At 44.8% G+C, this 27552-nt stretch overlaps 3 protein-coding genes across 4 annotated transcripts in view; 2 read left to right on the forward strand and 1 right to left on the reverse strand.

Moving 5' to 3' along the window:
- Positions 1 to 375: 375 nt before the first annotated feature.
- Positions 376 to 12294, forward strand: LRIT1 (leucine rich repeat, Ig-like and transmembrane domains 1). Its single transcript, XM_054206383.1, has 4 exons — positions 376 to 802; positions 3367 to 3833; positions 7144 to 7449; positions 9915 to 12294. The coding sequence occupies exons 1-4, from the start codon at positions 681 to 683 to the stop codon at positions 10895 to 10897; spliced, it is 1878 nt and encodes a 625-aa protein (XP_054062358.1). The 5' UTR covers positions 376 to 680; the 3' UTR covers positions 10898 to 12294.
- A 6399-nt stretch (positions 12295 to 18693) lies between these two features.
- On the forward strand, positions 18694 to 22243 carry LRIT2 (leucine rich repeat, Ig-like and transmembrane domains 2). Its single transcript, XM_054207078.1, has 3 exons — positions 18694 to 18803; positions 19195 to 19976; positions 21438 to 22243. The coding sequence occupies exons 1-3, from the start codon at positions 18694 to 18696 to the stop codon at positions 22241 to 22243; spliced, it is 1698 nt and encodes a 565-aa protein (XP_054063053.1).
- A 2287-nt stretch (positions 22244 to 24530) lies between these two features.
- The window catches only part of CDHR1 (cadherin related family member 1), a 50517-nt gene continuing 47495 nt past the window's right edge, over positions 24531 to 27552 (reverse strand). For both annotated transcript variants that reach the window (XM_054207352.1, XM_054207353.1), the window contains one exon: positions 24531 to 27332. In XM_054207352.1, coding sequence (XP_054063327.1) covers positions 26781 to 27332 — 552 coding nt within the window. In that variant the 3' untranslated portion in view covers positions 24531 to 26780. The remainder of the gene's footprint in view (positions 27333 to 27552) is intronic.

A 27552-nucleotide genomic window follows, 5' to 3' on the forward strand; every position in this document is an offset into this window, starting at 1 on the left:
GAAATGGTCCCTGGCCTGGGCTTTGCTGCATCAGCAAGTCAGAGCACAGCGCTCAGTCCTGCAGGTGTGTACTAGCCTTGATATAAACTGAAATATGTGCATATTTACTGGCTTATTCATTGTTAATTAGGCATGTTGCCAACAGTTCAATAATTGCTTGATCAAACTGAGTTTTTAAAAGAAAAGAAACCTTTTAATAGTATCACTGTATATATTTCAGTATTCTTATATAGGAGTGTATATACTTATGTTCCATTAGCACAAGAAACTGTTTTTAAGTATTCCCAGTTCCCTATGAGGAAGTAAATTATTGCTCATTCCTGGTCAGATTACAGTTATCTTGCCTGTGATGAAGGTCCCCAAAAAGTATGTTTGCTTTTTTCTTGCATGGGTGCCACAGATTGTACGAGGAAGGTGTTTTGATGGGGCTCCCTGAAGGAAGAAATGCTGTCAGTACGGTTCCAGGAAGCAATAAGCACCTTCATGAAAATAACTCAAGTCCCCATCCTTAATCCCTGCCTATCCTTTTTTATCTGATGGACTCAGTGAGGGCTGGAAGATCACAGCGCGGCTGAAAACGAAAGGGAGTTAACAAGATGTGACCGGTCAATGGATAAAACAATAGGCGAAAACCTCCACGTTGCCTAGTGCCCAGGTGTCCTTCCCATGCACAGGTAGCCATGTGGATCCTGGTGAGTTTGCTCTGCTGCTTAACGCTTGGAGGACTGCCACAGGCGGGCGGCTCGTGCCCATCACAGTGCAGCTGCGCCTTCCACAGCCTCAGCGAAGGGACGAAAGCCAGGTATGCCGATACTCTCCCCAGGGGGGTTGCAGCTCTTTCTCTGGATTTTGGGGATTTTATTTCTTCTCCTCTGTAAGGATGCTCAGAGGAGAAATATTGCATCCAGACTTCATGTCCATTATTTTTCCAGTTGCTTTGTGCTCTAGCTTTATTTGCAGAGGATTAGCTTCTGAAAATGCAGTAAGCTGATTTCAGAGAAAGCGTTTGGGCATCTCCTCTGTGAGAACAGAAGGGACATAATTACCAGTGGTGCAATGGCAAAAAGGGAATAAAATTTAAACATTTTCTTTTTTTTTTACCTTTATGCTGAAAACGCTAGTTTTAAAAAGCTTTATTCTCCTCTACTGGTTTATTTCTGAAGTATAACTAGATGTGGTTTATGTTGCGGTACCAAAAACTGCAATTCTATTTACTTAAAAAATCCTTTAGTTGGAGAGTTTAGGCAAAGCGATAGACTCCAGGTGGAAATGAACCCCAAAAATAGATAATAATAATAATAATAAAAGTAAGATAATTATCAGACCAGAAACTTTCAGTTAAAAAAGAAGACAAGATCAGAAGGGCATCCATTTTTAAATGCAATGCCATTGTACAGACGTTTCTCTGGAGGACCATAATAAAAAAGTCTTTCTGAAGGGTAATCACAAAGTAATGGTCTGACTTAATGAAATACAAGCTACATTTTTATAAGGTCTGGTTCACATTAGAGGAGATTTTGTGACAGAGATACAGTATTTGCAAAATCCTTTAGAAGAATTTTTTTTCTAGACAAGACCACAGTACTGAAATGAACGGCTGTCCCCTGTATTTTGGATCCCCATGAAATAGATCTACTTTCTTATCTCTTTTATGGTACTATAGATTTAATACCAGAAACTTTCCCGGTAAGAAGCGTGGTAGAGACACTAGTCTGCAATTGTTAAGAGGGAGTGCAACAGTGGGAGAGCCAATTATTGCTCCATAAATGTCACAGTTCCCAGGGGAATTTCCTCTCAGTGACTGGAAAAAGCTGTAGTGTGTTTTGGTAAGATAAATAATAAAGCAATTATCCATTAGTCCCTTAAGGAGCATAATGTCACCTTTTTTTTCTGCATTATGATTCATATTTGTCAGTAGTAGGAGGAGATTATCCCATAGATTAAATGTTTAGTGCTCACTGACATAGTTCAGGGACACTATAAGAAGCACGCTGTTTTACTGCCATAGTGTCTCTGTTATTAAACATTTTGTGTCATGCCTACACACACACACACAAATGTTTTCTTGAAAGAGGATTTCTGGATTTTTCTTATTTGATAGATTTTTCTCTTCCTCAAAGTCTCAACTTTCAGATGAGGGTGTGCAGGAGTTAATACCACAATAAGAGTGCTGGATCAGAGTAATGTACTATGCTTTGATTATAAATTAACAATTTAACTGTAGGCTCAAATAATGTGTAACTCCGGGAAACTTGCATGAAGTGTTCAGTGATGTTATTTGTTTTTGTTGATGGTTGAGGAACAATTGCTTTCAGTCAAAACCAATCTACTTCTGGCAGCTGTGTAATATTCTGTTTATCAGCCAGGCAGTGTGACAAGAAAATGTCACTTGCCTAATCACATTACATTTCTTGCGGTATCTTGTTTAGCATGTGGAGTGGGACATGCCTATCTAACCTGTTACCTTTTACAAGGTGGCTTTGCATTTTGTTAAGAACTTGCCTTTCTCTCCTTGCTGATAGGCAAATTAAAGTCCAGTCTCAGAGACCTATTTTGACTCCCTTCATTCCTCATGGCTATCTACTATCCCATATCTTGGCAAAGTCAAAGTCATAATTTTTTGTGTGAAGGCTGTGAAAATGCAGCATAGGGTTTTCATGATTTGACCTCTAGAGATTAGAAATTGGAAGGAACGATTAAGACACATAAATCTGCCTTGCTTTTAGTATAGCATTTTCCAAAGATTTAATTTTCTGCACTTTCACTCTCATAACTCTATGTCCCTGTGGTGCAGTGACTGCTACCATCTGTACACACCTTCCTGACTATTTCATTGTAAAGCAGAGCTTGCTGTAGTGTATTTCCAGTGAGTTCTTAGCTGACTTTTTTATCCTCATTTCATGAATGAAAGATCCTGTGCCGTATTGAGTCTATATTACTTCCTGCCATCCCACACGTCAGTAAGTCTTCTTTTCGTATGCCTTTTATTGTTCAATTTATGGATCCTTTAGTTTTAACATGCACTAGAATCCTCTGTTGTGCATGAATATTGTCACTGCTGTCTATCATAAGCACTCTAAAAAAAACGGAAAGAAAAAAAAAGCAGGAACACTGTATGGGCCAGACTCAGACTCACACCACTCCAGGAGAGGCACAAGATGCAATCTCTGCAGTCAAAAGATACATATGAGTTACCGCAAATTGATGTACTTACTTATGGTGATGATGTAGAGATCAGCAGCAAGTAAGAAACAACAAGAAGGCTTGTGAAAAAAGAAAATCAGATAAAAATCTTGCATTAAAAGAAAGTTTCAAAACCTTTTCAAAATACAAGAAAGTCACATCTGTGTTTGTGTTTCCCCCCAGGACAGTGCTGTGTAATGACCCGGAGATGACCCTCACTCCTGTGAACATTCCTGTAGATACGTCCAAGCTTCGCATAGAAAAGACAGCCATCCGCAGGGTGCCAGGAGAGGCTTTCCATGGGCTCCACAACCTGGAGTACCTCTGGATGCCCTATAATTCCCTGGCCACCCTCAGTGGGATCACCTTCAAGGGCCTCCGTCGCTTGCAGGAGCTGAGGCTGGATGGGAATGACTTAATATCATTCCCCTGGGAAACCTTGGCTGACATGCCACAGCTAAGGCTTCTGGATTTGCACAACAACGAACTTACCTCAATCCCTCCAGATGCTGCTCGTTATGTCAGGAATATCACATACCTGGACCTGTCTAGCAATAAGCTGATGACTCTTCCTCAGGCTCTTATTGCCACCTGGGCCAACCTCCAATCTGTCCCTTACTTCCCCAACGATAACTCCAAGATCATCCTAGGTAAGAGAAGCTCCTGTCATTTTTCAGAGGGGACACAAATGTCAAGAGCTCCGCATCTTATTGCAGCATTTTCACCCACTGTGGTTATCACAGCAAGTACACTGCTGTGTACAATTTAATACCCCATATAAAATGTGGAAATTTGTTTACATATTAACAAACTCACCTCAGGCTCCCCACACCCAGCTTATTACACCATAAACTTCATCACTTGCTCGAATCTTTTAACACAAAACCAATCACTCTTTCTCAAGCCCTTTTTATTTATTGACACTGCTATTTTTGACAGAAATATAAATATGATTAGAGCTCCACAGCATTCATGTTCTGTTTTCTAATAACAGTTACTATGGAATTGATCCATTTTAAGCAGCATTAAATGAAAAAGATGGATATTTATTAGGTCCAAATTAAAGAGGAATAAAGTCATCACTGAGCATAAAATCTGGGTCAGGACTGCGAGTTTTTGTTTTTCCAGAGTCTTGTTTATCTGTTCACCCAGAGTTAAATCCTAGTCTCCCCAAAGTCACCAAGATAGTGCTGCCTTCAAGGGCAGCTATAAGGTTACAAGAATCCACATTTTGGTGACAATTCTGGGCTCCTCAGAAGTACGGCTTTTGGGCATTTGTCCATTTTGTTGTCAGAGGGCATATTACAGATGACTGTCTTGAATCCTCTCAGTTGCAGTATCCCCAGATGAGGTTTCGAGCACATTTACTAGTTCAGGGGATTACTACTCAGCCTTTTAGCCATCGTGCACGGGTTCAAATCCACAGCAGGTTGATGATGGTTCAGAGTTGTTGCCATCTGCTGTCTTCACTTGCGATGAGCTGACCCAGCTCCACTGACTGTTTGATCTGTGGGGTTTTGTGTATCTGCATGTACTGCCTTGACAGCCACGGATGTGAGTTCAGGCACTTGCTGATAATCTCATCAGAGACATTGCAAGTTTTCCCTTGCTCTGGAAAGTGCCCGCTGCTCTTTGTTCTGCGGATAAATTTAGGGTAGTAAAGTTTTTAAAACCGGATTGCAGTGGAAAAAGACATAAGACTTTAAAAAGATTCAAATTACCACCTGCAAAGCTTTTAGTGTCCTTAGCAGATGTTGTTTAAGGTTTCACTAGCATCAGGAGAGGAGCAGGTGTTTTGTCATCTTGTTTTGCCAGATGTGGTATCAAGTTCTTTAAGCCAAAGCTGGCTGTTTGGGATTGCCCATTTCATTTGCGGCATGAGAAGACACTGCCTAGATCATACTCTTTTCTTTATTTAATTTCTAGGGTCGTTAGATGTAAAAATGTTATTCCATTCAATATAGATTAGGAGAGTATTTTGTCGAGAAGAACAGATCATGCCTTGATGCTTGTAGCCAACCTGACTGTTTACGTAGCCAGCTGTGCACAGGTTGCTTGTGCCAGGATCCTAAAAAATTCATGTAGGCAAATGAGTATAATGCTAAGATTAATACAGTAATGCATAGGCACTCCAGCTCCTAGGTCCTATCCCGCTGACACCCATAGGGACCAGGTATATGAAACACACGTCCCTCGCAGGAGCAGAATGGGAGAACACAGCTGCACATTTCCATTTCACTTTGCCCATGGCTGTTTCTCATGGAGGCATAAAAAAAATCCATGAATAATAAAGAATCAGCCCAGTCCCTTCCTTTGTCTACAGTGCATCATCACGACTCCTCTTCAGAGCCCTTGCTTGTAGACTACTTCAAGAAGAAGTACTTCCAACAGTAGCTTGCTGGCTGATAATCTGCCAAGGCTGCAAGCTTTTGCACATGAGGATTGTCCATGTGATCCCACAGGACTGTGCCATGCAGGGCAGAAAAAAGGGCTCACTGGGGCTTTAGGGGTGCTGCAGCATCACCTAGGGCTGGGGCACCTGCCAGGGAATCTGGAATAAATTCTTATCTAGTGCATGAAATCAGAAGTAATCTGCTAGCAAAAATGCCATAAAACAACAAAGCTAAACTCTGAACTTTCATTCTTTATAGTCCCCTTAACTTCCATGCATTAATTTGTAAGAAATGCCCTCCCACCAAGGTTCACCACTTTCAGGCCCCTTCCAAGCCTGGGTAGGATGGTATGCAATGGTCTCAGCAAAGAGATTTTTCAGCAGCCTTTAAAACAGTTTATTTGAGACCTGAGGGGCTTTTGATTGAACCCGTGTTTCTGTTGACTTCTGTTGCTCCTGGTCTAGGCTTCAGTGCATGCCTGGAGTTAGGTGGTATAAATATCCCCAGTGCTAATTATGCTGGGTGAAGTTGTTAGAGACCATGAACTGTCCATAGGACAGGTGATTGTGAATATTTGTAAGTAGGATGACACAGATTTAATCAGAATGCAGTAACTTCTGTTCCTGCATTGCCCTAGCTCGATTCCGCTTTTTCAGTCCCATCTTCACAGGTCTGTTTTTAATAGAGTAATGTCTCATTTTTTCCGAATTTGAATTCAATAAGCACACACTGAGATGACAGAAAAAAGATAGAGAGAAACATTCTGGGACTCTGAAACAGGAGTGTATTCTTCAATATACCCCTTTCTATGTGTATATTCTTAATATAATTATTGTCTATTTATGTTCTTTTATATACCATGACATGTATATTCTTCAATTTACTCCTTAACACAGTTCTTTCATCTTATCAAGCATAAATTAGCATTTCAGGATAAACAACTGATTACTAAAATAATGAAAAAAAACTTAGAATAACAGGGATGGAAGAGAACTCTTACAGTCAAGTAGGATCATCTTCACCTATTGCAGGCCTGACAGTTGGCCTGATAATCTGCCTAATATTTTAATAACCTCCAGTGAGAAGAATTTCTTAGCCTGTCTAGGAAAGAGACTGCATAGCCTCTTCATACCAAAAAAATCCACACCCCAAAACAAAACAACCCTTCCCCATAGCTACTTGTTTTTTCCATCCTGGAACCAAATGTGCTTATAATAACTTCTTGTTCTGCTTCTTTACGTGCATAAATAGCAATGTTTCCATGATATCAGTAATCCTGCTTTGAATTTAAAGAATATGATTTCAGCTCCAGATTTTGAGATACCTTAGCAAGCCATGTTTGTTCCCTTCTACTAACTGGCAACTACGGGATCCATCAAGCTCAGCCAACAGCAGCAAGGGTCTGTTGGGAAAACACCACCCCCTGCGTACCCTGCCCATGCACAGGCAATCCTTGCTGGGCAGATTAGGAGCCTATCACAGTTTGTTCTGCTGAAAAATAGAAACAAAAGTGGCAGAAACAAAAGGTGCTGTTGGAGTGACTTAGTGCTCTGATTTATTTTGACAGGCTTGCAAGACAATCCCTGGGTATGTGACTGCAGTCTCTATGAAATGGTCCATTTCCTAAATTTCCAGTCTCCTAACATAGCATTCATTGAGCCCAGGCTGAAATGCTTCACCCCCCGGAGCCTTGCAGGAGTCTTCTTCAGCCAAGTTGAGCTAAGGAAATGTCAAAGCCCTGTTGTACATACATCCGTAGCCAAAGTAAAGACCATCCTGGGCAGCACTGTGCTACTGCGATGTGGGACAACGGGGGTGCCCATTCCTGAGCTCAGCTGGAGAAGGGCTGATGGTGCTCAACTGAACGGCACAGGTGGGTTTGGTTTAAGCTTTTCTTGTACACAGGGACTGAATGAGGGAGACCTGCACCTTTATTTTCTGTGGACTGTACAGCAAATGGAAGCTTCTATGACAATAGATCCTTATCACTGATAAAGGACCCAAAAAAAGAAAGTCGTGCAAAATGAGATTCACTGTAATTCACAATAGTATACTGTGTAATTCACTATAGCATTGTGATTTTCTATAAACTATAAAATTGCTTACATGTTGATGTAAATATCGTCAGATAAATGTATACTATCATGTGTAAAAAGCTGTTTTTTCTTTGTTTCATAACAATTGTGGTGGTAGTGAGACGAGCCAAGGGGTTTTCTGCAAATCTGTTGGAGCTGAAGAAATTAAATACGTCCAGCTGTAGCAAGAGATTTCTTTAGGTTAGTTATTGAGTTATTCAGTCACTGAAAAGGCTTCCCACTGAATTATTTTATGGGTCTTTGAGAGTAATGATAAGGTACTATTAATCAGTTAGTAAACATTTCTGGCAGAGAGATGTCTGACGTGAATTCAACTGGGATTTGAATCTGCTGTGGCAAGGAAAGAAAAGATTGCAAACATGCAACATTACTGATATATTAAAAGAGAAAAGAGCCACTAAACTGCTGAAGGATAAAATACTTCAGTGACAATGCTTCCAAGAAATGGCTCATTTCTGATGGATTGACAAAGTCTCTTGGGAAAATGCTCTGTGAGAGAAACGCTTACCAGGTCCCTCTTCTGTGCTCACCCCTCTTGTGGGGGAAGCCTTCAACCAACCATTGTTTTTGTAACGGATCATGTTTTCATTTCCATTCACAAGAATGACTGGACACCAAATTGCAATGTTGGTCCTTTAATGTTTGGGGAATTTAGGGAAGAAACCTTTGCTGCACTCAAGGCAGTCATGCTTAGTTTTTTGCCCTCGAGGTTTTAGATCAGGACCTGAACTTTCATCCCTCCAACCTCCCCTGAACGCTACTGTCTCCCAGGCCTGGCCCTGACTGTCACAGAGGGTCTAAATTCAGCAGATAAATTGCTAAGTGTGCAGTCTGATCTTCCAAGGGTTACTGCGCTCCTCAGTGCACAGAAACAGGAGAGCATTTTTCTGTCACAGCAGTAGAACCACTTGTAATAAATATCCTTTTCTGGGATCTGTACAAGTCATTGCTCTGTTGTGCGTGATGTGCAGGATGTAGCAGAGCTGCTCCTCATAATTATAATGTCTACCCGTTGTGCTGCAAATGTCCCTCCTACACTTGAAAGAGAACCAAAACAAAAAAAATAGAAGAGAGAATGCTTTCTTGAAAGCATATGTTGCATTTACTTTGAGCTACAACTGAGAATGATTAAATTTTTGCCCTATTAAATCAGACTTTCGCACCTTTCAATAAAAAGCTGGCTGAAAATATACATTATTTCTCAGCAATGGCAGCTTCTCTGCCAATACGACTGTTTGAAATGTTGGCGTTCTGAATTGAAAGGAGTGAGAAACAGCCCACAGTCTGTATGTATGGGGAAGTGCCATAGGAAGACTGGTAGCTTTATGTTTTCTAATATACCCATTCAGTAAATAATTAAACTGAAAAAGTAACTTCTGCTGCCATTGTATTTCATTGCCTTTGGAACACGCCCTGGTTGCCAAGGCTGGATCCTGACCCCACGAGGGCTTGGGAGAAGTTTGCATCCTGTCTTACCTTTGCCTTTCAGACCTTTAAAATGGGAGAGGGCAGAGATAGTACGTCCTCATCCTAAGGAGGCTGGTTAAACAATGAAGAAGGTGCTTTACCCTTTGGCATGATCTCAGCTCTTTTTTTCTGCACAAATAGAAAAAAGCCCAAAAAAAGAGCTACTTTTAGCCTCCTGGTAAACCAAGTGAGAAAATCAACACTCAGCTGTGTCCATACCATTCAGTGGTAAGTGATCAGACTTCCCTGTGTTTGGCTCAATATGAAAACCTGCACTAATTTAGCAGTAAAAGGGAGATTATTTTTCAGCTATTTTTCTTCATATCCTCTAGACTAGTCCATAAGTGGTTTTTAGAAGAAAATCTCCACAGTTTGTATTTTCTGTTGCTCAGAGGACTGTGTCTAATGTTCAACTAGGTCATGTTACTGCCTCCTCCTTCCACTCTTTTAAGTATTGTACCTACATGAGAGCTTTTAAGCCTTTTTTTTTTTAATGGAAGAAACTTTCCTATTTTGTTTTCAAACTGTTCATCACTTGGGAGGAAATAGCATCAAATGCTTCACATATATTTGGTCTGAAGCAGTGTAAATCCCGACATAACTTAATTTTAGAGTTAATGTCCTTTTCTTGGATTTACTTTGATTTTGTGGCAAAAAGAAATGATTCTACTGTATCAAGCAGACATTTGGTTGATTGAATCTTAATATTTTACAAAGCATGTTCTTAATTCTATTGATTATTGCCTATTTATTTTACATTTTTCCTTCTTTGCAGTTCACCAAGAGATTTCCAGTGATGGGATGAGCTGGTCTATTCTGGGTCTGCCTGTAGTCTCTTATCTTGACTCTGGAGAGTACATCTGCAAAGCAAAGAATTTTCTGGGGGCAACAGAGGCATTCATATCTCTCATCATCACGGACTCAGAAAGCACGGATGACCCCAACTCTAATGCCAAAGGTGCATGGAGCGGGAAGGCAAGCGGGATGGAGGCAGCTGCCTACAATGACAAGCTAGTGGCAAGGTATGTTATCACCACCTCCACTGTGCCTACCCTGGGGGCTGGAGTGGGCACCGGAGAAGGCCTTCTCCCAGATGTGGCACAAGATAGCAACCCCAGAAACCTGCTGGTGAGCCCGCCTACTGGCCAGCAGGAGCCAGAGCGAATTGTGAGGTCCGTCAGGGTGATAGGAGACACAGATCAGAGTATCACCCTGGCCTGGAAGGCGCCTCTGGCAAAGAACACAACAGTGTTCAGTGTCCTGTATGCCATCTTTGGAGAGAGAGACATGCGTCGGATCAATGTGGAGCCAGGGAAGACAAAGGTCACCATTTATGGTCTGCTGCCAAAGACCAAATACATCGTGTGTGTCTGTGTGAAAGGGCTGATCCCCAGGAAGGAGCAATGCATCATATTTTCCACTGACGAAGTTGTCAGCGCAGGAGGGACCCAGAAGCTCATCAATGTGGTTGTCATCAGCGTGGCCTGTGTCATTGCTGTTCCTCTGACGCTGGTGGTCTGCTGCGGAGCACTGAAAAGGCGCTGCAAAAAATGCTTTGTGCGGAAACCCAAGGAAATTCAGGAGTCCTATGTCACCTTTGAAAGCCTGTCTCCTGGGGCCAAGGCAAAAGGCGTGGAAGGAGAATACTTGACTAGACATACTCCTGATGAGTCGAACAGGCTGCTGTCTGCCCGATCCAGCGTGGACTCAGAAGCAATACCAAAGATAGAGGGGCAACCTAATGAATACTTTTGCTGATAGTAAATAGGCTGATTGTCAGCTCGCTAGGTGGAAAGCATATGGTGGAAAGTATGGTGGAAAGAATGACTGTGCTCTAGCACTGCAGGCCACTCTGTCAATGTGTCCATCTCCAACATGTTCTGGAGAAGGATGCAAGAGGGTAGATGGTGCCCAGGCTTCACAGAAATGTGTTGCTCATCCCACCTGGGGTTTGCTGTTTTTTACCCAGTCAAAAGCTTCTATAATAATTGCCTCATTTTCCTGGACCACTTTTATTTTCGTAAAATGAAACGTGCACACTGAGTGTGAGGACATTAAGCAAAATTTCTGAGCATGCTCTGCTCAGTGTTGTTTAGTACCTGCTCTGCAATATGCTAAGTATTTTATTCTCAGGTCTTTTGATGTTCTTTTGGTTGACAAATGGGGGAGTGTTTAGTAATTTTAAATAAATATCTATGAAGGTGAAGATTGAGTCTCACCTCTTACATCCCCCATGTTTGCGTGAAACATGCGGCTTGATGCTTAATAGATCACTAGGCGCAGATGTACAGCAACCATTTCTACTATGTCCAACATAATAACAGCTCTGTGCTCTGAATTCAGAGAAACGTGCAAAGGAGAGAGAAATCAAGAGACAAAACCCAATCCACTCCTAAGAATGCATAATAGAGAGTGTTTTGTGATTGCACTTTGGCCCTAAACACTATTCTTAAGATTTTCTTGAACAACAGTACCACTCAGGTCTTTCAGTATCAGGCCTAGCTGGCAATTTTTAGCTGTATTGTAATTAGTAGAGTATGTTTTATATCAGCTGTGCTAGTTAAAAATCATACAATATCCTACTCTGCAAATGGTATGTGGCATTGTAGTGCTTTGTAATCATACTGAAAAACCTACATTAGACAGTTCTGCAAAAATCTCTCAGACCAGCCCTGCGGTTGCTGCCAGCTCTCCTGACAAAACTGGTGGTGAAGACCAGAAGGCTCAGCCACGCACATGTGGTTTGGTTGTGAAAATGCCTTGCTCCGCGCAGAGCAGGGGGATGTGGTGTGGTGGCAGACCCCTGGCCAGACACACATCAGCCATACTTTCACCATGCCATCAGTGGCGGCAGAGGCTCAGTGCGGACTTTCGGGTTTCAAACATTTTACAGGTTCAAGAACCCTGAAAAGAACTGTCTAATATTCATCTAAATGTACTTTCGTATCCAGCATGAGCTAATCAGTTATTTAAGTCCTGCTGCTCCACTGGAATTTGGATCTGAGTGCTTATCACAAAGCAATTCCCAACTGTGTAATTTTCTACTCCAGTCCCTCGTGTAGTAATACTGTATATAATGTTTTTCTCTTTGTAATAAATATTCTTCGTGAAGAAAATTATATATGTTCTGCCAAATGTTGAATGGGAGGGATCCAGCCAAGTTGAAACGATAACTGATAAAGTTTGCTGAATTGTTTTGAAATGTGTATTTGTAAATGCATTGGAAGGATCTCTACTCACATTCTGCACGGGTACATACAGTGTGGGTTAGCAAAATTTGCTTTTGGAGCAAAATTCAGTTGGAATGGAGCCCCGTATGGATTTTGCAAGTCTTCCTTGTATGGAAGGTTTCAGTTATGTCAGATTACTTGGCCTGTGGAAAAAGCAAGTAATTTGATCTCAACATAAATACTAGCAACAGGGTATACATTACAATAGTTTCTGATAGGACTCCCTCTATTCCTTACATTGGTGATAAAGAGTATTGGGAGAATTTGTCAATGCCTGTATAAAAGAAGGCATGCTACTTCTATCACTGAACTGCATAGATTTTTAGGTTTACAAATAACATTTTGCAAAATTATGTATTTTAATACAACAAGTTAATTGATGAAGTATGTAGTATGTTATAGATCTATTACTTATTTATACAGTTGCATTTCCCAGGATGATTTTTAGAGTCTCTTTCCAAGGTAGAACAAAAATATTCTTCCAGTAGCAGTTTTTGGGATGAGTTACAAGGATTGCTGTATTGTTGAGCCTGATTCCTGCCCACATCTGCAGCAGTATCACTGCACCGTGCAGAAATCAGCCTGACATGGCCCTGGATGGATAAGCTATCCCTGAAGAATCAAGGCTGTCCTAAAGCTCTCCTGTGGTGAACGGAGTGGACCTACTGCCCAAGGACTTTCCCGTAAGTCAGGTTTGCAGGAGCTAACTGGGAAGGAGAGAGAGGTATTTTACCCTTCGGCTGCGTGAAGGCACGAGCTGGGTAATTTGCCACATGCAGCCCTGTCGAGGAGCAGCCCTCGCCTGCTCCGTGGGTGCATGCTTCGACACACGGTCTGTGAGTTGGCAATGGAAAAGGCAGCGGCTGGGCCAGCGCTGTCGCTCTGTGCTTGTGGGGAGGGGAGGATGGAGAGGTCATCCTGTGACATTCACTGTGGATATGTTAAGTTTTACAGACTCTACTGGATATTTTTTTGCACTTTGAATAGATAGTGATCCCAAGTAGAACAAACATGATTTTTCTTTTCTATTTCCTATGGCTGTTTCTCACTGTCTCATAGGTGAGGCATCACAGTTTACCATCTCCAGTGCTGCTGCTCCAAAACAAGCCCCTCTCTCTCCTGCAGTGGTGATTCACACAAGATAGGCAATAGATGGAAACAAGTAAACTGATTTTCTGCTGAATGTGACTTTCAAGGCTCTGGGTCAGATTTTCAGTGGTATGAGGCATATAAAGAAGCAGATAAATACCTCACTGGATTTTTTTGTTGTTGCTGTTTTAACCGAAGGGGTGTTAGGCACCTAGTTGCAGCAGGATTAGCTCAGGCAAGCTTCCCTCTCTGGTCATAAGACATGTGAATGGAGCTGGCTCAGAGATCAGGCAAGGAGAATATTCATACCTGGAAGCCATTTCTTACTTGGTTAAAGTCAGACCTTGGACAAACATGTGCTGTAAGAACCAAAATCAACACCTGAATATCTTTTGTAATTACTGCATTAATAGAGTTTTAAATATTTTTTTGGACACTTTTTTGTGCTTGGTTTTCTTTTCCCCTGGAAAACGTTTCCACTGCTACTAATCTGTTTGTGTCAGGTTTTGACCAATTTGTTGCTTTTTGGGGTCTATTTCAAATGTTTTGGCACTGTCAAACAATATATTTTGGAATCCCTTGGAGTACAGTGTTCCCTACTTTAGTATTAAACCATTTTAAAGTTCATTCTCAGCTGAGTGTTGGATCACTTCACTAATACTTAGCAATAAAATAATTGTTCACTTGCATTAGGCCGGAGGTTGCGCTGGCTGCCTGGGCTGAGTGCTTGGGAGAGCGGTATGAGCCACTCCTCGATGGGCTCGTCATGTGATATATAACAAAGTCAAACTTCTCCTTCCACAGCAGCTTTTTATACTTATTTTGGAAATCAGATAAGTGTAAAATTGAAAAATTAAGGATAAGATTTCAAAAAGAAGGTAATAGTGTTTTAAAAATCAATCCAAATACTGCCCTGAAAAATTGTTATTATTTCTTTTTCTTAAAAGGATCTGCTGAAAAGCAGCTATCAAAATGAAGAAAGTGAGCGGAATATAAATGAAATAATGTGCCCCAAGTGATTAAAAAGGAGTACTGCAAGTAGTTGAAGTGCAAGAAGAAATGTAAAAAACATGTTGAAGCTTTGAAACGTGTTTTTCCAAACGTCTTAAAAAGTGTACTGCTCTGGTGAGTAGATCCAGACAAAGGCTAATGCTGGCTCTGAAATATTTTTAAGGCCACATTTGTATAAAAATTCCACAAATGAAAAATAATGTTCAGGCTGACAAACACCTTATTTCCACAGTGTGATTTAAACATGTTGGAAGGCTATAATTGTGCTAAGTGTAACTTTCACATTTGTTTCTGTGTGCTCAGAAAGAATAAACAAAAATGTCTTTAAATGGTTAAAAAATGTAGGACACGAAAATGTGCACGGGCATATATATGAATTTGTGAAAAAAAGAAGGAAAAAAGAAGAACCCCAAAATGTCAAGAAGGACAGTAAAAGATTTTTCAAGATATTTTCAAAAATGAATGGATATTGAAGAATGACTTTGAAAGCATTCCAATGGTAAAATAAAATCTAAAGGTTAAAAAGCTCCTGAAGAAGCTGGCATCAAAGTCCCGCAATGTCAGAGTGTTCTGGGAATGTCTGAGAAGTTTCAGGATGTATTTAATCAACACTCAGTGCTACAGTACTGTGGCTGAGTGGGACTTTTGCCAGCTTTAAAGTCCATGAATAGAAGAGGCAAATTGTTGCCCAAAACAGAGCAAAAGAATTAACCCCCATTTTACTTTCCTGTTAATCCAAATTAAAAAGAAATAATTTAGCAATTGCCAGTAAAGGTTCAAGCTGATGAGAAATAAGTGTGTGCGCCCCAGAGAGCAGGACCAGGAGTTTCTTGGAGGTGGCAGCGAGCCTTGGAGCAGTGCCCGTGTTTCCTGAGGGCTGGGGCTGCTGGCGGTGACGTGGGGCTGCTGCAGTCACACCTCACTGGAGCGTGTTAGCCCTTGGCCCCTGGTTTCGGCGTGGGAGACAGACCCTGCTCCTGCCCTGAAGTGCCCTGAGCAAGAGATGAAGCCTTTCCTTTCCTTGGAAGGGTGAAAGAGGGCAGGTGGTGCCCCTTTGCCAGCTCTCTGTGGGACTTGCTGTGGTGGAGCTGGAGCTGCCATGCCCCAGGGGACCCTGCCAGTGGCATTGGGGTACTCAAAAAAATTGAGGAAAGACCTGCAAGTTCATACAGCTGCTGTTGTTGTTGAAAGCTTGTGAAGGCAAAGTCTTAATCACCTCTTTTCACGTCACCCTCCTCTTCGTTCAAAGCTGTTTTTTCAAGCCCGTACCATTTGGTGTTACATGCACCGTATCTGAAATACCCAACTGCAGCCTTCACCTCGTATGTCCTCCCCAGCAGGGATTTCTAATGCCGATAGCCCTGGCAGAGGGACTGTAATTGGAAAGCGTCAGCCTGGACTTGATTTCTTACAGACCTGTGTGTGCCTGTCGTTTCAAGATGGAGTTTGACTCCCTCGCTGTTGCTGGAAACATGCAGTGGGTGTCCTTTCGGCGTTTGCTTTGGCAATAAGCACAGTCTCTTAAACTCCACTTCCCATAGATTAGCAGACAATGCCTCTACGGAGATTTATTTTGACAGCTTGGGTTTTAGACAGCTTGTTCTGCATTTTGGCTTTGGCCAGGATGCCACATGACATTAAAGAGCAGCTGAACTGAGTGGACATCTGCTGTCACAAAAGTGACCATTAAATTTACAGGCAGGCATAAACTAGGCTGAATTAAAAAGGCAACAAAATCCCACTCCAGTAGGAAACATAAACATAATGGCTGCAGCTAACACTGTTTGGGGTATTTTTTTTTTCCTTATTTTCCTTTCTTTTCTTCCCTCCCACCCCCACCCGAGAAAGTGGGTAAACTCTCTGCCTACTAATTCATCTGACTTTTGATAAGTAATTCACCGCTAGTTTCTCAGGTTGATACAGGATCTTCTGAGTACAGTTGGGGTTTGGGAATATTTAGAGAAATGGCCTCTCAAACAGCAAATAAATATCCGCCTGAAAACAGCCGGAGCATTGGCCCATGGTACTGACTGACACCGCTCTTTAAAAGGCCATTTTCTGGTCCTGTAGAAGATAGGCAGGACTGGGAGGAGACCTCACATGAGAGAAAGAAAACAACTGCAATTCTTTTTTTTTTTCTGTTAATCAACCAACAAATTTATTTAAATTAATGTATTTCTTTCTAATAGAGAAGCTTAGATGAAATTTTACTTGCTGCATCCCAGGACATTGGGCATTATTAGGCACCTGTACTGTGCCCAAAGATGTACATGGGGGAACCACCAAGAGTTTTCACTCTATATAGAAACTTGTTAATAAATGATGCTTTTCATGAAAGACTTTTGAAGACATAGTTGCCGTGTACTTTAAAACCTACCCTGCAGGCCACGGAAGAGGGATGTGAAGGTGGTAAAGGAGGTTTTTGTAAGGTTGGGCTTGGTGAATCTCTCCTGCTGACCCCCCCCAGTGCTGGAGACAACTGAGCTGCCCCTGAACTAGCAGCCTCGCTGGTGGCATGTGTGCAGCTCACAAAGTGGGCAGTTTTTGGGTGGATTTCCCTTGTGAACCCCATGCACTGATGGGCATCTCCATCACCTCATGAATACTTGGCCAGCATGATTGGACAAGCCAATGACCTGGGTGGACCTCAACCATTTCTCCCATCATGGGAAGGTGCCCCATCACTTCTAATGCTCAACACCACGATCAGGTGGGGGTTCTATAGCTGCTGCATCTGCTGTGCTACAGACCAGCAGCCTTTCTCCTTCACTCACGGCTTACCGACACGTTAAAATGTAGGGCAGCTGTTGAAATATCAAGTACTGCACCATGGACAAATAAGGTACATTTCAGTTTAAAAAAATAATAACCTCATACAGTCATGGTTAGATGCTGGGCATAGAGAGCAGCAGCAGCCCAGCAGGCCCACTACTCATGGCCTGCTGCTTGTCCACGGCAGGCCATCAGGAAGTGCTGCAACAGTCCCCAGTGGTTTCCCCACCAGTTCATTTTGCCAATTCCCCTTGAAATCAAAGCAGATGATGATTTAAAAGATGCAGAATCAATCCTAAATCTTCTGTAGGCTTACAATGGCTATGCTATTGCACACGCCCCCGCACCCATGTATAGCTCTAAGCCGTCACACTATAAATATTTTTCTATCCTGGTCCCATAGGTTAGAGGTTAAGTAGGTTGAGGCTAATCTTGATTTGTGACCCAGCTTCACGTGTACTGGCGGTAAGGTTAAGCCCTTTTCTAGCGGCATGCTGCCTTCTGTGGGCTGTAATGAAACCCATATACACTAGATGGCCCCAGGAGAACGCAGCACTGCTTGGAAATCATAACTGAAAACTGCTATATTGGATTTAAAAAAAAATAAATTAAAATCTGGTTATTCCAAATTTCTTCTCATGGAATTATTTAGGCTGAATTTTTCAAGCTGACTGAAAGGCAATCAGCCCATGTCTTCCAGAGTAAGACAGAGAATTTAAAATATTGAAATTGCACTGACATTTTATATTTATACAATAGAGATTAACTCGAAAGGTATTCTTTTCTCAGAGCAGCCCACAGACTGGCTACAGCTATGTTGCTGTTTTCATTACTAGCACATAAGAATGGAGATGGGGCTGGGGGGGTGGGGGGAAGTTGTTTCAGAGGAAAAAAACCACCATACTTACATTTCTGTGAGAGAGTAACTAAGTTTGGGGAGTAGGTTTCTCGCTCAGCATGTGCAATTGTACACCCTGCACAGAGCTGTGGGCACGTTTTGGGCCTGCAAAATGCACTGCCAGATTATGGCTGTGAAGTCTGGCCCTTACTGTGGTTTTCCGCCTTGATAAATGTCATTAAAATACAGGAGATTAAGACCGATCCCCTTGAAATTAAAAAAAAAAAAAAAAAAAAAAGAGTAACCAAGCCTGGTTAACTACTTGCAAGGACTTGGGAACAGAAGTACTTTTGGCTCCATCTTCATGTTGCCAACCAAATAAATGTGTCTGTCAAAATCCCTGCAGATACAGAATAAATGCCAAGAGTGGTCCCAGGGGTGATTTTTAGCACTTTGACACAGACTCTGAACCATACTACATGTCTTCTTTAGGGTCGGGTCCCCAGCAGGATTTATTTCTGCGTCAAGGAAGATTACAGCTAATAGGATTTGCTTCTTGGAGGCTGTTGGCATGTTTGGTGCACACCCTGCACAGTGCTTTCTTAAAGGAGAATATGGACCCTATTTGTCATATTTTTCTTCTTCTTCTAGCCTTCCACAAGATAAACCCATCTGTTTCATCTTGTGTCACAGGATGCTCTTGTTCTCAAGACAGCTTTGGAAGGTAAGAATGCTAGTTACACTAGTTGTAGCACCAGCGAAGCAGTTCGGAGATTCCCAATATATATTTGCTGATGTTGCGAGCACCAAAAACAAACAGATGGCTGCATGGTATGCCTCTTCTAAGTCTTGAATAGTAATAGCTTGAGCACAGAATGAGATTTCTCTTATTTCTCTGAGATATGTAGTTGCATATGTAGCAATTTTTATGACTTAATTGTAGCCTTTTGGGAAAACGGGTGTAAATCCAAACTGAAGGATAGATGTATGGCTTATGCGTGCACTATATATAATGCCTTATAATTATTCAAGTGCTTGTAGACACGAATAGGGACCGGGTTCGTTAATTACGAATGTGGTGTGTGACCTGGAGAATTTTCTGGTTTCCTCCTTAGGAGTTTGCTCTGCATGTCTGCACTGCTGAGGCAGATCCCTGCAAACATCCCTCAGGACATGCGGAAAATTAGAATAGAAAATTCTCACCTAACAGAATTGCCTCGCGGGTCTTTTGAGAACGTTAGTGCCTTGGAGTATCTCTGGCTCAATTTTAACAACATCACGGTGATGCACATCAAGAGCCTGGAATATCTGCCGGCACTGAAGGAGCTGCGCTTGCAAGGGAACAAATTAAGTTCGGTGCCATGGACAGCATTTCAAGACACTCCAGCTCTGAAAATCCTGGATCTGAAGCACAACCGGTTGGATGTCCTTCCAGAACATGCACTCCGCTATCTGCCCAACCTGACCTATTTAGATCTATCCTCAAATCAGCTTACTGTCATATCCAGGGATGTCTTCTATAGCTGGCCCGTCTATCAGAGAAGCCAGAGGGCGGAGGGACAGATAGAAGCTATTTCCAATGCCGTCCTGGCCCTTCATGACAACCCCTGGATTTGCGACTGTCGCCTGCGGGGATTTGTCCAGTTTATCAAGTCGGTTGGCCCACCTATTATTCTGATGAATTCCTATTTAACTTGCTCAAGCCCGAAATTCAGGGCAGGGAAGTTTTTTCATGAAGTGGAGCTCAACAGCTGCATGAAGCCCTTGACTTCAGCCCTTGACACCAACCTGACAGTCCCAGTAGGGCTAAATGTCACCCTGACCTGCTTTGTGCAAGCCAGTCCTTCCCCGGCTGTCTGGTGGACCTATGCACTCAAACTTCTAAGGCCGTTTAATGGTAAGCAGAGATTTTTTCTTCTTTTTTTTTTTTTTTTATTAAAAAAATTACATTCTGTTATTCTACTAATGTAGGTCTTCAGGCCAACACAGTCACTACAACAGCTCTCAGCCCCTTTAGATCATCACAGTTATTGTGGTGGCAATAATCCAAATAATCTTAATCATCCTATGTGTCTAAGCACGTCTGAATGGCATGAGAAGAGCTGCTTCATGCAGGATATCAGTCATAGATGAAAGGAGCACGGCCTCATTTTTACACAATTATTTTATGTGTGGCTTTTTAGTAGTAGCTCTTTCATCATGACACATGATATAAGAACCATTAATAATACATCAGCCATACATATATAATAAACATGTACTTATCTAGACATGCATATGTATTTACAATATATATTATATGCTATATGTATGTATGTGTATATATATGTGCACATTATATTTGTATGTACATGTGTTTGTAGGAGCATGCACACGCACACACACTTGTATGTTTCTACACTAGTCCCATATATTTTCTTAAGAAATACCCACACACACCACAGAACCCTGCAGCCCCCTTGTCTCTCGGTGTCCATTCATGTTCTGCAACCATGCCCTCCATAAGCCTTGCTTATTTTTATTCTTTATTGAGAGTCCCATAATATGAGGCCTTTTCCTCCCCATCCAGCTCAGCTCTTACACGCCCTCCATTACATTTATTTTTACTAAGCACCTTCAATAAAACAAGTTGCTATTTTCATCAGGTAAGCTAATAACGCACACGGGCACCACACAGGTTATGTGTGTTCCTAATAAGCCAACTAGCCAAATAAGATAGCATTAGCCCTTAATCCTGGACTGATATTTGCTTTAATTGCAGCATTGTAGCAGCACTTGTGCATCTTCCCACAAACACATGCTGAATTAATTACGTACAAGCTTTTCCTGACCACAGCTATGCACCCCTATTTGGGCAGGCAACAGGGTGCTTCATACTGTTCTTAAAGTTGCATCTCGTGTCCAGCCCAATGCTCCCTGCCTCCACACGCTTCTTTTTGGCCCCAGCCTCTTGAGACTGAAGTTTTCCATACTCAGTCCTAATGGAGGATGAAGTGTGGGTCCAAATTGCAGCTATGCCTCCTGCATCTCAGTGGCTTGCCCTGACCTGAGCATGCTGGTGGCAGATAGCACATGGGTGGCTTGGCCTCTGCCTGCAGCAGCCTCCCTATGACTGGATGTACTCCCTGTCCTGTGCTTGGGTGTCCCGGTGCTTCTATTGCCTTTTGTCCCAGAGAACCCTTTGCTGATGAGCTCTATGGGATTCGGCACGCTCCTGTGCCCCTCTTCCTCTTTCCCTGGGCAAGGCAGGACCTGCCTGGCCCCCATCCCACACCGAAGTGGTCTTGGGGCTACACCAAAGACTCCTTGCCTGCTTGCCCCCCCCCAACCTGCTCACACAACTCCCCTCTGCCCACAGTGTCCACGGAGCCCATCAGCGAGGAGACCGTCCGCTCAGAGCTGCTGATCCCAGCAGCGCGGCCAGTGGACGCTGGCAACTACACCTGCACGGCCGCCAACTTCTTGGGCAACACCTCGGTGGCCATCACCCTCTGGGTGGGGGCCCCCTGGGCATCCACCCCTGACCCAGGCTGGGCCCCCATTGGCCCTCCTGAGCCGGGTGCCCACGTAGAAGTGCGCATTGCCAAGCAGACGGTCTACGGCATCACCCTAGAGTGGTTTGCAGCGGCGGCAGCGGAGCCAGGTGAGATCTGGTACACACTCCTGGTGGGACGCTATGATGCTGCCCAGAAGGATGCCATCTACATTGGCCCTGGTGTCAACACCTACTCGGTGACTGACCTCTTGCCTGCCACCAAGTACGAGGTCTGCGTGGCCGTGCGCAACCAGGCACCCCGCAAGGGCCAGTGCGTCGTCTTTGTCACGGGCAGTGACGTCAGCCAGCTGGAGCAGCGTGAGAAGCTCATCCACATCATCGTCATCGTCTGCGCCATGGTGCTGGCCGTGCCCGCCGGCATGTACGCCTGCACAGCTGAGGCTCGCCCTGGTTGCCTGGCCCGCTGCCCTGGCGCCTGTCCCCGCCGCCGCCGTGGGGGCCAGGCACAGGCTGCCGGCAGTAAGGAGAGCACACTGGACAGCCTGCCTGCCGGCAGCGAGGACGGGCTCTGCCGACCCGAGGGCGGCCGCGGTGGTCGGCGGCCCCCGGCCCGTGAGGAGCCGGGCAAAACCCGGCCACCCCACAGGAACAGCGCTGACCTCTACTAGCCCGGTGCTGGCTGTCTCCCGCAGCGGCACCTTTTGCAGATGACCTTGAACCACGGCACATGCTGGTTGTCTAGAAGGACCATGAGCAAGGAAGCGGTGGGGTGCCTGACCGGGATCCACAGCAGGCTCGGGGAGCCCTGGGAATGGGGGTGCCCCGGGGCAGGTGGCCGCTCACGCACCCCCGGGCTGCCTCCGCAGCGCTGCCACGCAGCAACGCACACAGACACACCACAAGCATTATCCAAAAAAATACCAACCCAAAACCAACAGCAATGCATGTAGCAAAAGGCTAAAGGTCTCCCCAGTGCTCACTTTCACCTAAAAGTCTTTATGTCTTTATTTATTGTACCCAGCCCAGGGTGGGTGGGGAGGCTCCTCTGCAGCTCTGCCCTGTGCCAGCTTTGCCTGCGGGCTGCCCCATGGAGGCAAAACAGGGATCCAGGGCAGGGTTGGGGGCATAACCAGCAACAAAAAGTCAGGAAGGATGGGGTCAACGTGATGGAGCTATTTTTATTCACTTGGAAGAAAACTATATTTTTCTGTTTTTTTTTTTTTTTTTTTTTTTTGGCTGTTGGTTTTGGGAATAGAGTTTTTTGTTTGCTTGGTTTGTTTTGTTTGTCAGTTTTTTCCTTACTCCACTTTAAGGTTTACACAGCCCTAAGAGGTTCACAGCCTCAGTTGTACTGCACAGAGGAAGAGTGTGAGTGCTTACTGACCACCAGTGTAATGTAGCCATAATGTAGCCATAGCACAGGGTTTTGGGGGTTTTGAGTTGTTTTGTTTTTTGATTTTTCTTTTTTTATACTAGGGAGAAGGGGAGGGCCTTTTACTTGTGTCCAAAAATATGTACTGTAGGACCTTATTAGTTCACGCTTACACACACACCTAACACATTGCTACACAACTGTTGTGTCAATATATTCTTTTCAAAATTAAGAGCAAGAGCTGGTGAAAAATGAAGTTTGTCTTTTGCAGGCAAACACTCAACTGCTGTTCCCCTTCCACCCTCCCCACCATGCCTCTCCATTTTCCCAGGATGGCGCTGTGGCTGTAGGGTGATGTGGGGGGTGATGGGGATGCTTGGCCTGAACCGGGGTGGTGGGACAAGTGGCTGGGGGGTGGTGGACCTGGGATATGGGAGCCAAAGGTACGAGCCAGGCACCTTCCTCAAATGCAGACAGGCCACCTGCCCATCTTGCTGCTTTGAAACCAAGGCTTGCCTCCTTTCTAGAGGCAAAAAGCCCCAAATATGCAGGTAAAAGCAACCAGCCCCTGCTTGCGGAGCAGCTCACGCAGCATTTGTCAGGGGTCTGAGGACACGTGACATTTTTTTTCTCTTTTGGCCTCGTGCTTCCTGGCACAACCAAAGCACGTGACCAATAGACCCACAGCCCTTGTCGTATGTGTTGTTATAGACCACCTCAAAAAGAAAACTAGAGTAGAAACCTCAGCTGTAGGCAGAGCTAAATCCTAATGTGAGCTTCACTAGGTGGCAGTTTGGTTTTCTAGTTGTATTTCGGTTTTTGCTGTGTTTTCTGTGCTGTGTCTCCTCAGGCCCTACTTTTCCTCCTCCTGCTGTAACTCGCTGCACAGTTTGAACAGAGACCTGTGTTGTCAACCCTGACTCTCCCTCTAATACTTCAAGGGACTTCCTCATCTTGTCAGTCTTCTAGTGTCAAAGTAATAAACACGACGGATTTTCAGAACACGCAGATGTCCTAGGCTTCATTTCTATTCTTTTACAGTTACAGATTGCAAAGAAACCTGAATGCCACAGAGCGCCAGGGCACTGGAGGGACAGGGCAGGCCAGGCAGCTGCAGCGTGTGTGACGGGAGGTCTGGAGCGGTGAGGATGGGGCAGAAGCAGCCGGGAGACAACCCTGTCCTGGAGAAGCCCCTGGGGAGATGGTGCATATGGAGAAAGGCAGGAACTCATGCTGGTTGAGGACCAGCACTGGGCTGTGTGCCAGGGAAAGGGAAAAACAAACCAGTAACGACTGGCCTTCTCCCACCCCAGCCGTCATGGGGGAACGGTGGCGAACTGCAGAGACTGTAGAGAGAGCTGGTGAATTACAGTGAGGAAACAGCCAGGGAAAGGCAAAACATCCCATCACCACTTGTAGAAAGCCCGTGCGGTCACGTAACAAGCAATGAAAAGGCATCGTTGCCAGCAGCACTCCACACACAGAAGCACCTTTTGCAGTTTTTTTTTATTTATATAAAAAAAAAGCCACCCTGAATTTGAAATACAGAGTAACTGGAAAAAAGTGTCACAACATAGTAATAAAACATCTTTTATTCCCTCTTAAATATAATCTCTAAGACTATAAGCCTATAATTCCTGTTAAATCTCACTTAATTGAAAGGTCTTTATAGGCTTTCCTCATTGGAGAATGAAAATTGAATACTGGCTTCAACACAACATCGGGAAAACAGTAGTAACGGGGAATAAATCACAAACTTGGTACCTCGGGAAAGGTTGCAGAACCTGTTGGAGACAAAACCTGCTTGCACAGGGCACCAGGAGCGGGGCCGGAGGCTGCACATCCCCTCCCTCCCACTGGAGGACTTGTGGCTGGAGGACAAGGATGAGGTGACGGCACACAACACGAGAGCCTGGGCCTCACCACGCAGCCCCGGGAGGAGGGATGAGCAAGAAAACGGTGTGGGAAAGGAGAGACATGTCAGGAGAGGCTCTGGGAACAGCGCTGCTGCCACCACCCCCAGCCCGGACCCTGCTGCAGCTCTCAGCTACGGCTCCTGGCTCAGCTGCGGGTGACACAAGCCGTGGTCACCCTCTGGCTTCTAGCTGGATTGAAGTTAAAAAACACAAGATTTTTTTCCCATAAATGGGCAACTTCTCATTCAAACAGCTATTCCCCCCTCTAAGCTGATGGAGTCCTGCTGCAAGCAAAGGGAATCAGAATGGGGTGAGGAAAGAAGAGCCCCTGAGGGCCAGGTCTGCTGCTCCAGCTGAAATGACAGCTGGAGAAGAGTCTCACAACCCCCTTGAACTAACAGTGTCCCGGCTTGTAGGGTTTGCTCCCCATCTTGATGTTCGTGGTGCCAATCCAGCACAGCACAGCTGCCCTGCGGGGCCAGGGCTCAGGCGCTGCTCCCCAGCCAGCCCGGCACACACTGCCTTCGTCCCAAGGGATGGGAAACAGCCAGGCCCAGCTGAAAAACATCTCCTCAGAAACAAACGTGAGGGAGAAACTGTGGGGTAGATCCAGTGAAAAATGTGCTCTGCCTTTGGTGCCTTTCTACTGTCACGTAACAGGAAAAAAAGTGTCAGCTGCCCCCCAACCCTACACCCCCATTAACTGTTGCATAATTCACTCAAAAATACTGATAGGACAAGCCAGAATATTTTATGGAAACCTCCTTTTGCACTCAGCAGTCCTTGGAGCAAGCCAGGAGAGGTGGTGAAATACATTCCCTGACACCTCCTGCTAGCAGTGTACAAAACCAAATGATCTTTCCAGACACCTTCCTGACCGACACATGCGACTTCCCAGCACTTCTCTTTATTTTTCACTTATCGTTTTTCTCTCAGTTTTACCTTGTCTCCCCTGATGCTTTAATCATGGCCTTCTCCTGCTGGCCTCCCCCTCATTAGGGGACGTGGTGTCAGAGGGAGGCAGTATTGAGCGAGCGCTGCTATTGAACTTCTGTGCTTGAGCCTTGCCCCAGCTAGTCTAGGGAAGGTGGAGGTGGCCCTCCTGTCCCCTGATGAGCAGGCAAGTCCAGGGCAGAGAAGCGAAGTGCAGCATCATCTCAATGTACTCTGGCAAAACCCACCACAAGCTGCAGGAAAATTAAGAACTTCTCCAAGCCTGCCCGCTTACCTTTTGGGAACGGAGGTACTCAGGCCACGAGCACATCACTCCACCAGCTGTTGCAAAGCATGTCGCGCCCTGAAGACGACAGATACCACCTAGGGCAGCAGGTACCACCTCAGAGAGCAAGGTATCAGCTACACGCTACCCCCTTGCAGCGTGCAGTGTCACTGCTGTAGGAGACCTGCACATCAACTCAGTGCTGGTGCCACAGCCAGGCCAACGTCTTCAAAAGCGGGTCTAGGATTTGACGCAATGGGTTTTTGGACACCTCAAACCCACCTGCCAGACTGGGTCAGAAGTGGCATCCTCCAGTGCCTTGGCTGCAGAGTGCCTTGTTTGAAAACCAGGACTGTGGGTAGGGACCTCCGAAATGGGGGCAATCTGAATCCCCGTTCGCTTGGGGAGACTGTGGCTGGCGCGAGGGTACTCAGCACCCTGTCAGATGGCTGCAGGGAGAGACCAGCCCGGGGACGTGAGCCAAAGGAACTGCAGTCGAAACTGGACACGGACTGCAGCGTTTGCTATGGGTGGGGTGACTCCGTAGCACGTAACACTTGCAGAAGGTGAGGGGTGGCTATCAGAGCGAGAAGCTGCTCTCAGCTCGCAGGGTGCTGACAGACACGGGGAAGACCACAGCACATAAATATATCCACGCACAGCCACAGTCCGCAGTCTCTGGGCACTGCCAAGAGTGCCTAGATGTGGGGCTCACCGATAGCTGCGTTCCTCTTCTCAAACTTCAGTTTAAGCTCTGACACGAGGGCATTGTGGGCGCTGCCATGACCTCTCTTCTTCAGCTGCTTGTTTATAAACTTGGGAGTGAGGGAGCCGGACACGGTTGGCACCCGCCACCCCGGGGCGTCCCCCCTGGGAGCCAGGGCGGGGGGCGGTGGGGGCACAGGGGCCGTCGGTGGCACAGGGGCAACATGGATGTTGTTGTTGCTGTTCTCGTTGTGTAGGCTCTTGGAGTCGTCCTCAACGACAAACTTCTCCGCAGCATTGCTGGGCCTCTTGAACTTCAGCCACTCCATCCTGACTGCCCGGGGCTGCGGGGTCTGTCTCTTTTTTATGATCCTTCTCACCGGCGTGATTTTGTTGGACCGCTTATTGCGCCAGAACATGGCAGTAGAGATCATGATAGTTATCAGCACCATTATGCCCATGACACCAGCTAGCACTCCTAAGGCTTTCATGGGGTTATCTTTAGTTTGCATCAAAAAGGCGGCCATAGGCCCTTTGTGAAGAGTCTGTAAAAGAGTACAAAGAAAACACATGACTTACTCTATGGGACAGACAGTGACCCAGGAATTTCATTTGTCCAAAATATGTAACAAGCAGGGCTGACTAATGGAAGTTGTTTCTAAAAAAAATGAGAGTCAAAGAGCCAGTCCAGGTCTGGAGAATTTGGGTGGAGCGGGAGACTGGGCAAGCATGACAACATCGTGAGATGGACGACTGCCGAACACA

Source organism: Rissa tridactyla, chromosome 6 (assembly GCF_028500815.1).
Source record: "Rissa tridactyla isolate bRisTri1 chromosome 6, bRisTri1.patW.cur.20221130, whole genome shotgun sequence".
NCBI lineage: Eukaryota > Metazoa > Chordata > Aves > Charadriiformes > Laridae > Rissa > Rissa tridactyla.

What these genes read in the sequence shown, in the direction of transcription:
- LRIT1 (XM_054206383.1), top strand. Translation starts at nt 681, where the DNA reads ATGTGGATCCTGGTGAGTTTGCTCTGCTGCTTAACGCTTGGAGGACTG. An exon ending in TAACTCCAAGATCATCCTAG is followed by an intron (nt 3,834 to 7,143) that starts GTAAGAGAAGCT and finishes TTATTTTGACAG; the next exon opens with GCTTGCAAGACAATCCCTGG. An exon ending in TGCTCAACTGAACGGCACAG is followed by an intron (nt 7,450 to 9,914) that starts GTGGGTTTGGTT and finishes CCTTCTTTGCAG; the next exon opens with TTCACCAAGAGATTTCCAGT.
- LRIT2 (XM_054207078.1), top strand. Translation starts at nt 18,694, where the DNA reads ATGGACCCTATTTGTCATATTTTTCTTCTTCTTCTAGCCTTCCACAAG. An exon ending in TCTCAAGACAGCTTTGGAAG is followed by an intron (nt 18,804 to 19,194) that starts GTAAGAATGCTA and finishes TTTCCTCCTTAG; the next exon opens with GAGTTTGCTCTGCATGTCTG. An exon ending in ACTTCTAAGGCCGTTTAATG is followed by an intron (nt 19,977 to 21,437) that starts GTAAGCAGAGAT and finishes CTCTGCCCACAG; the next exon opens with TGTCCACGGAGCCCATCAGC.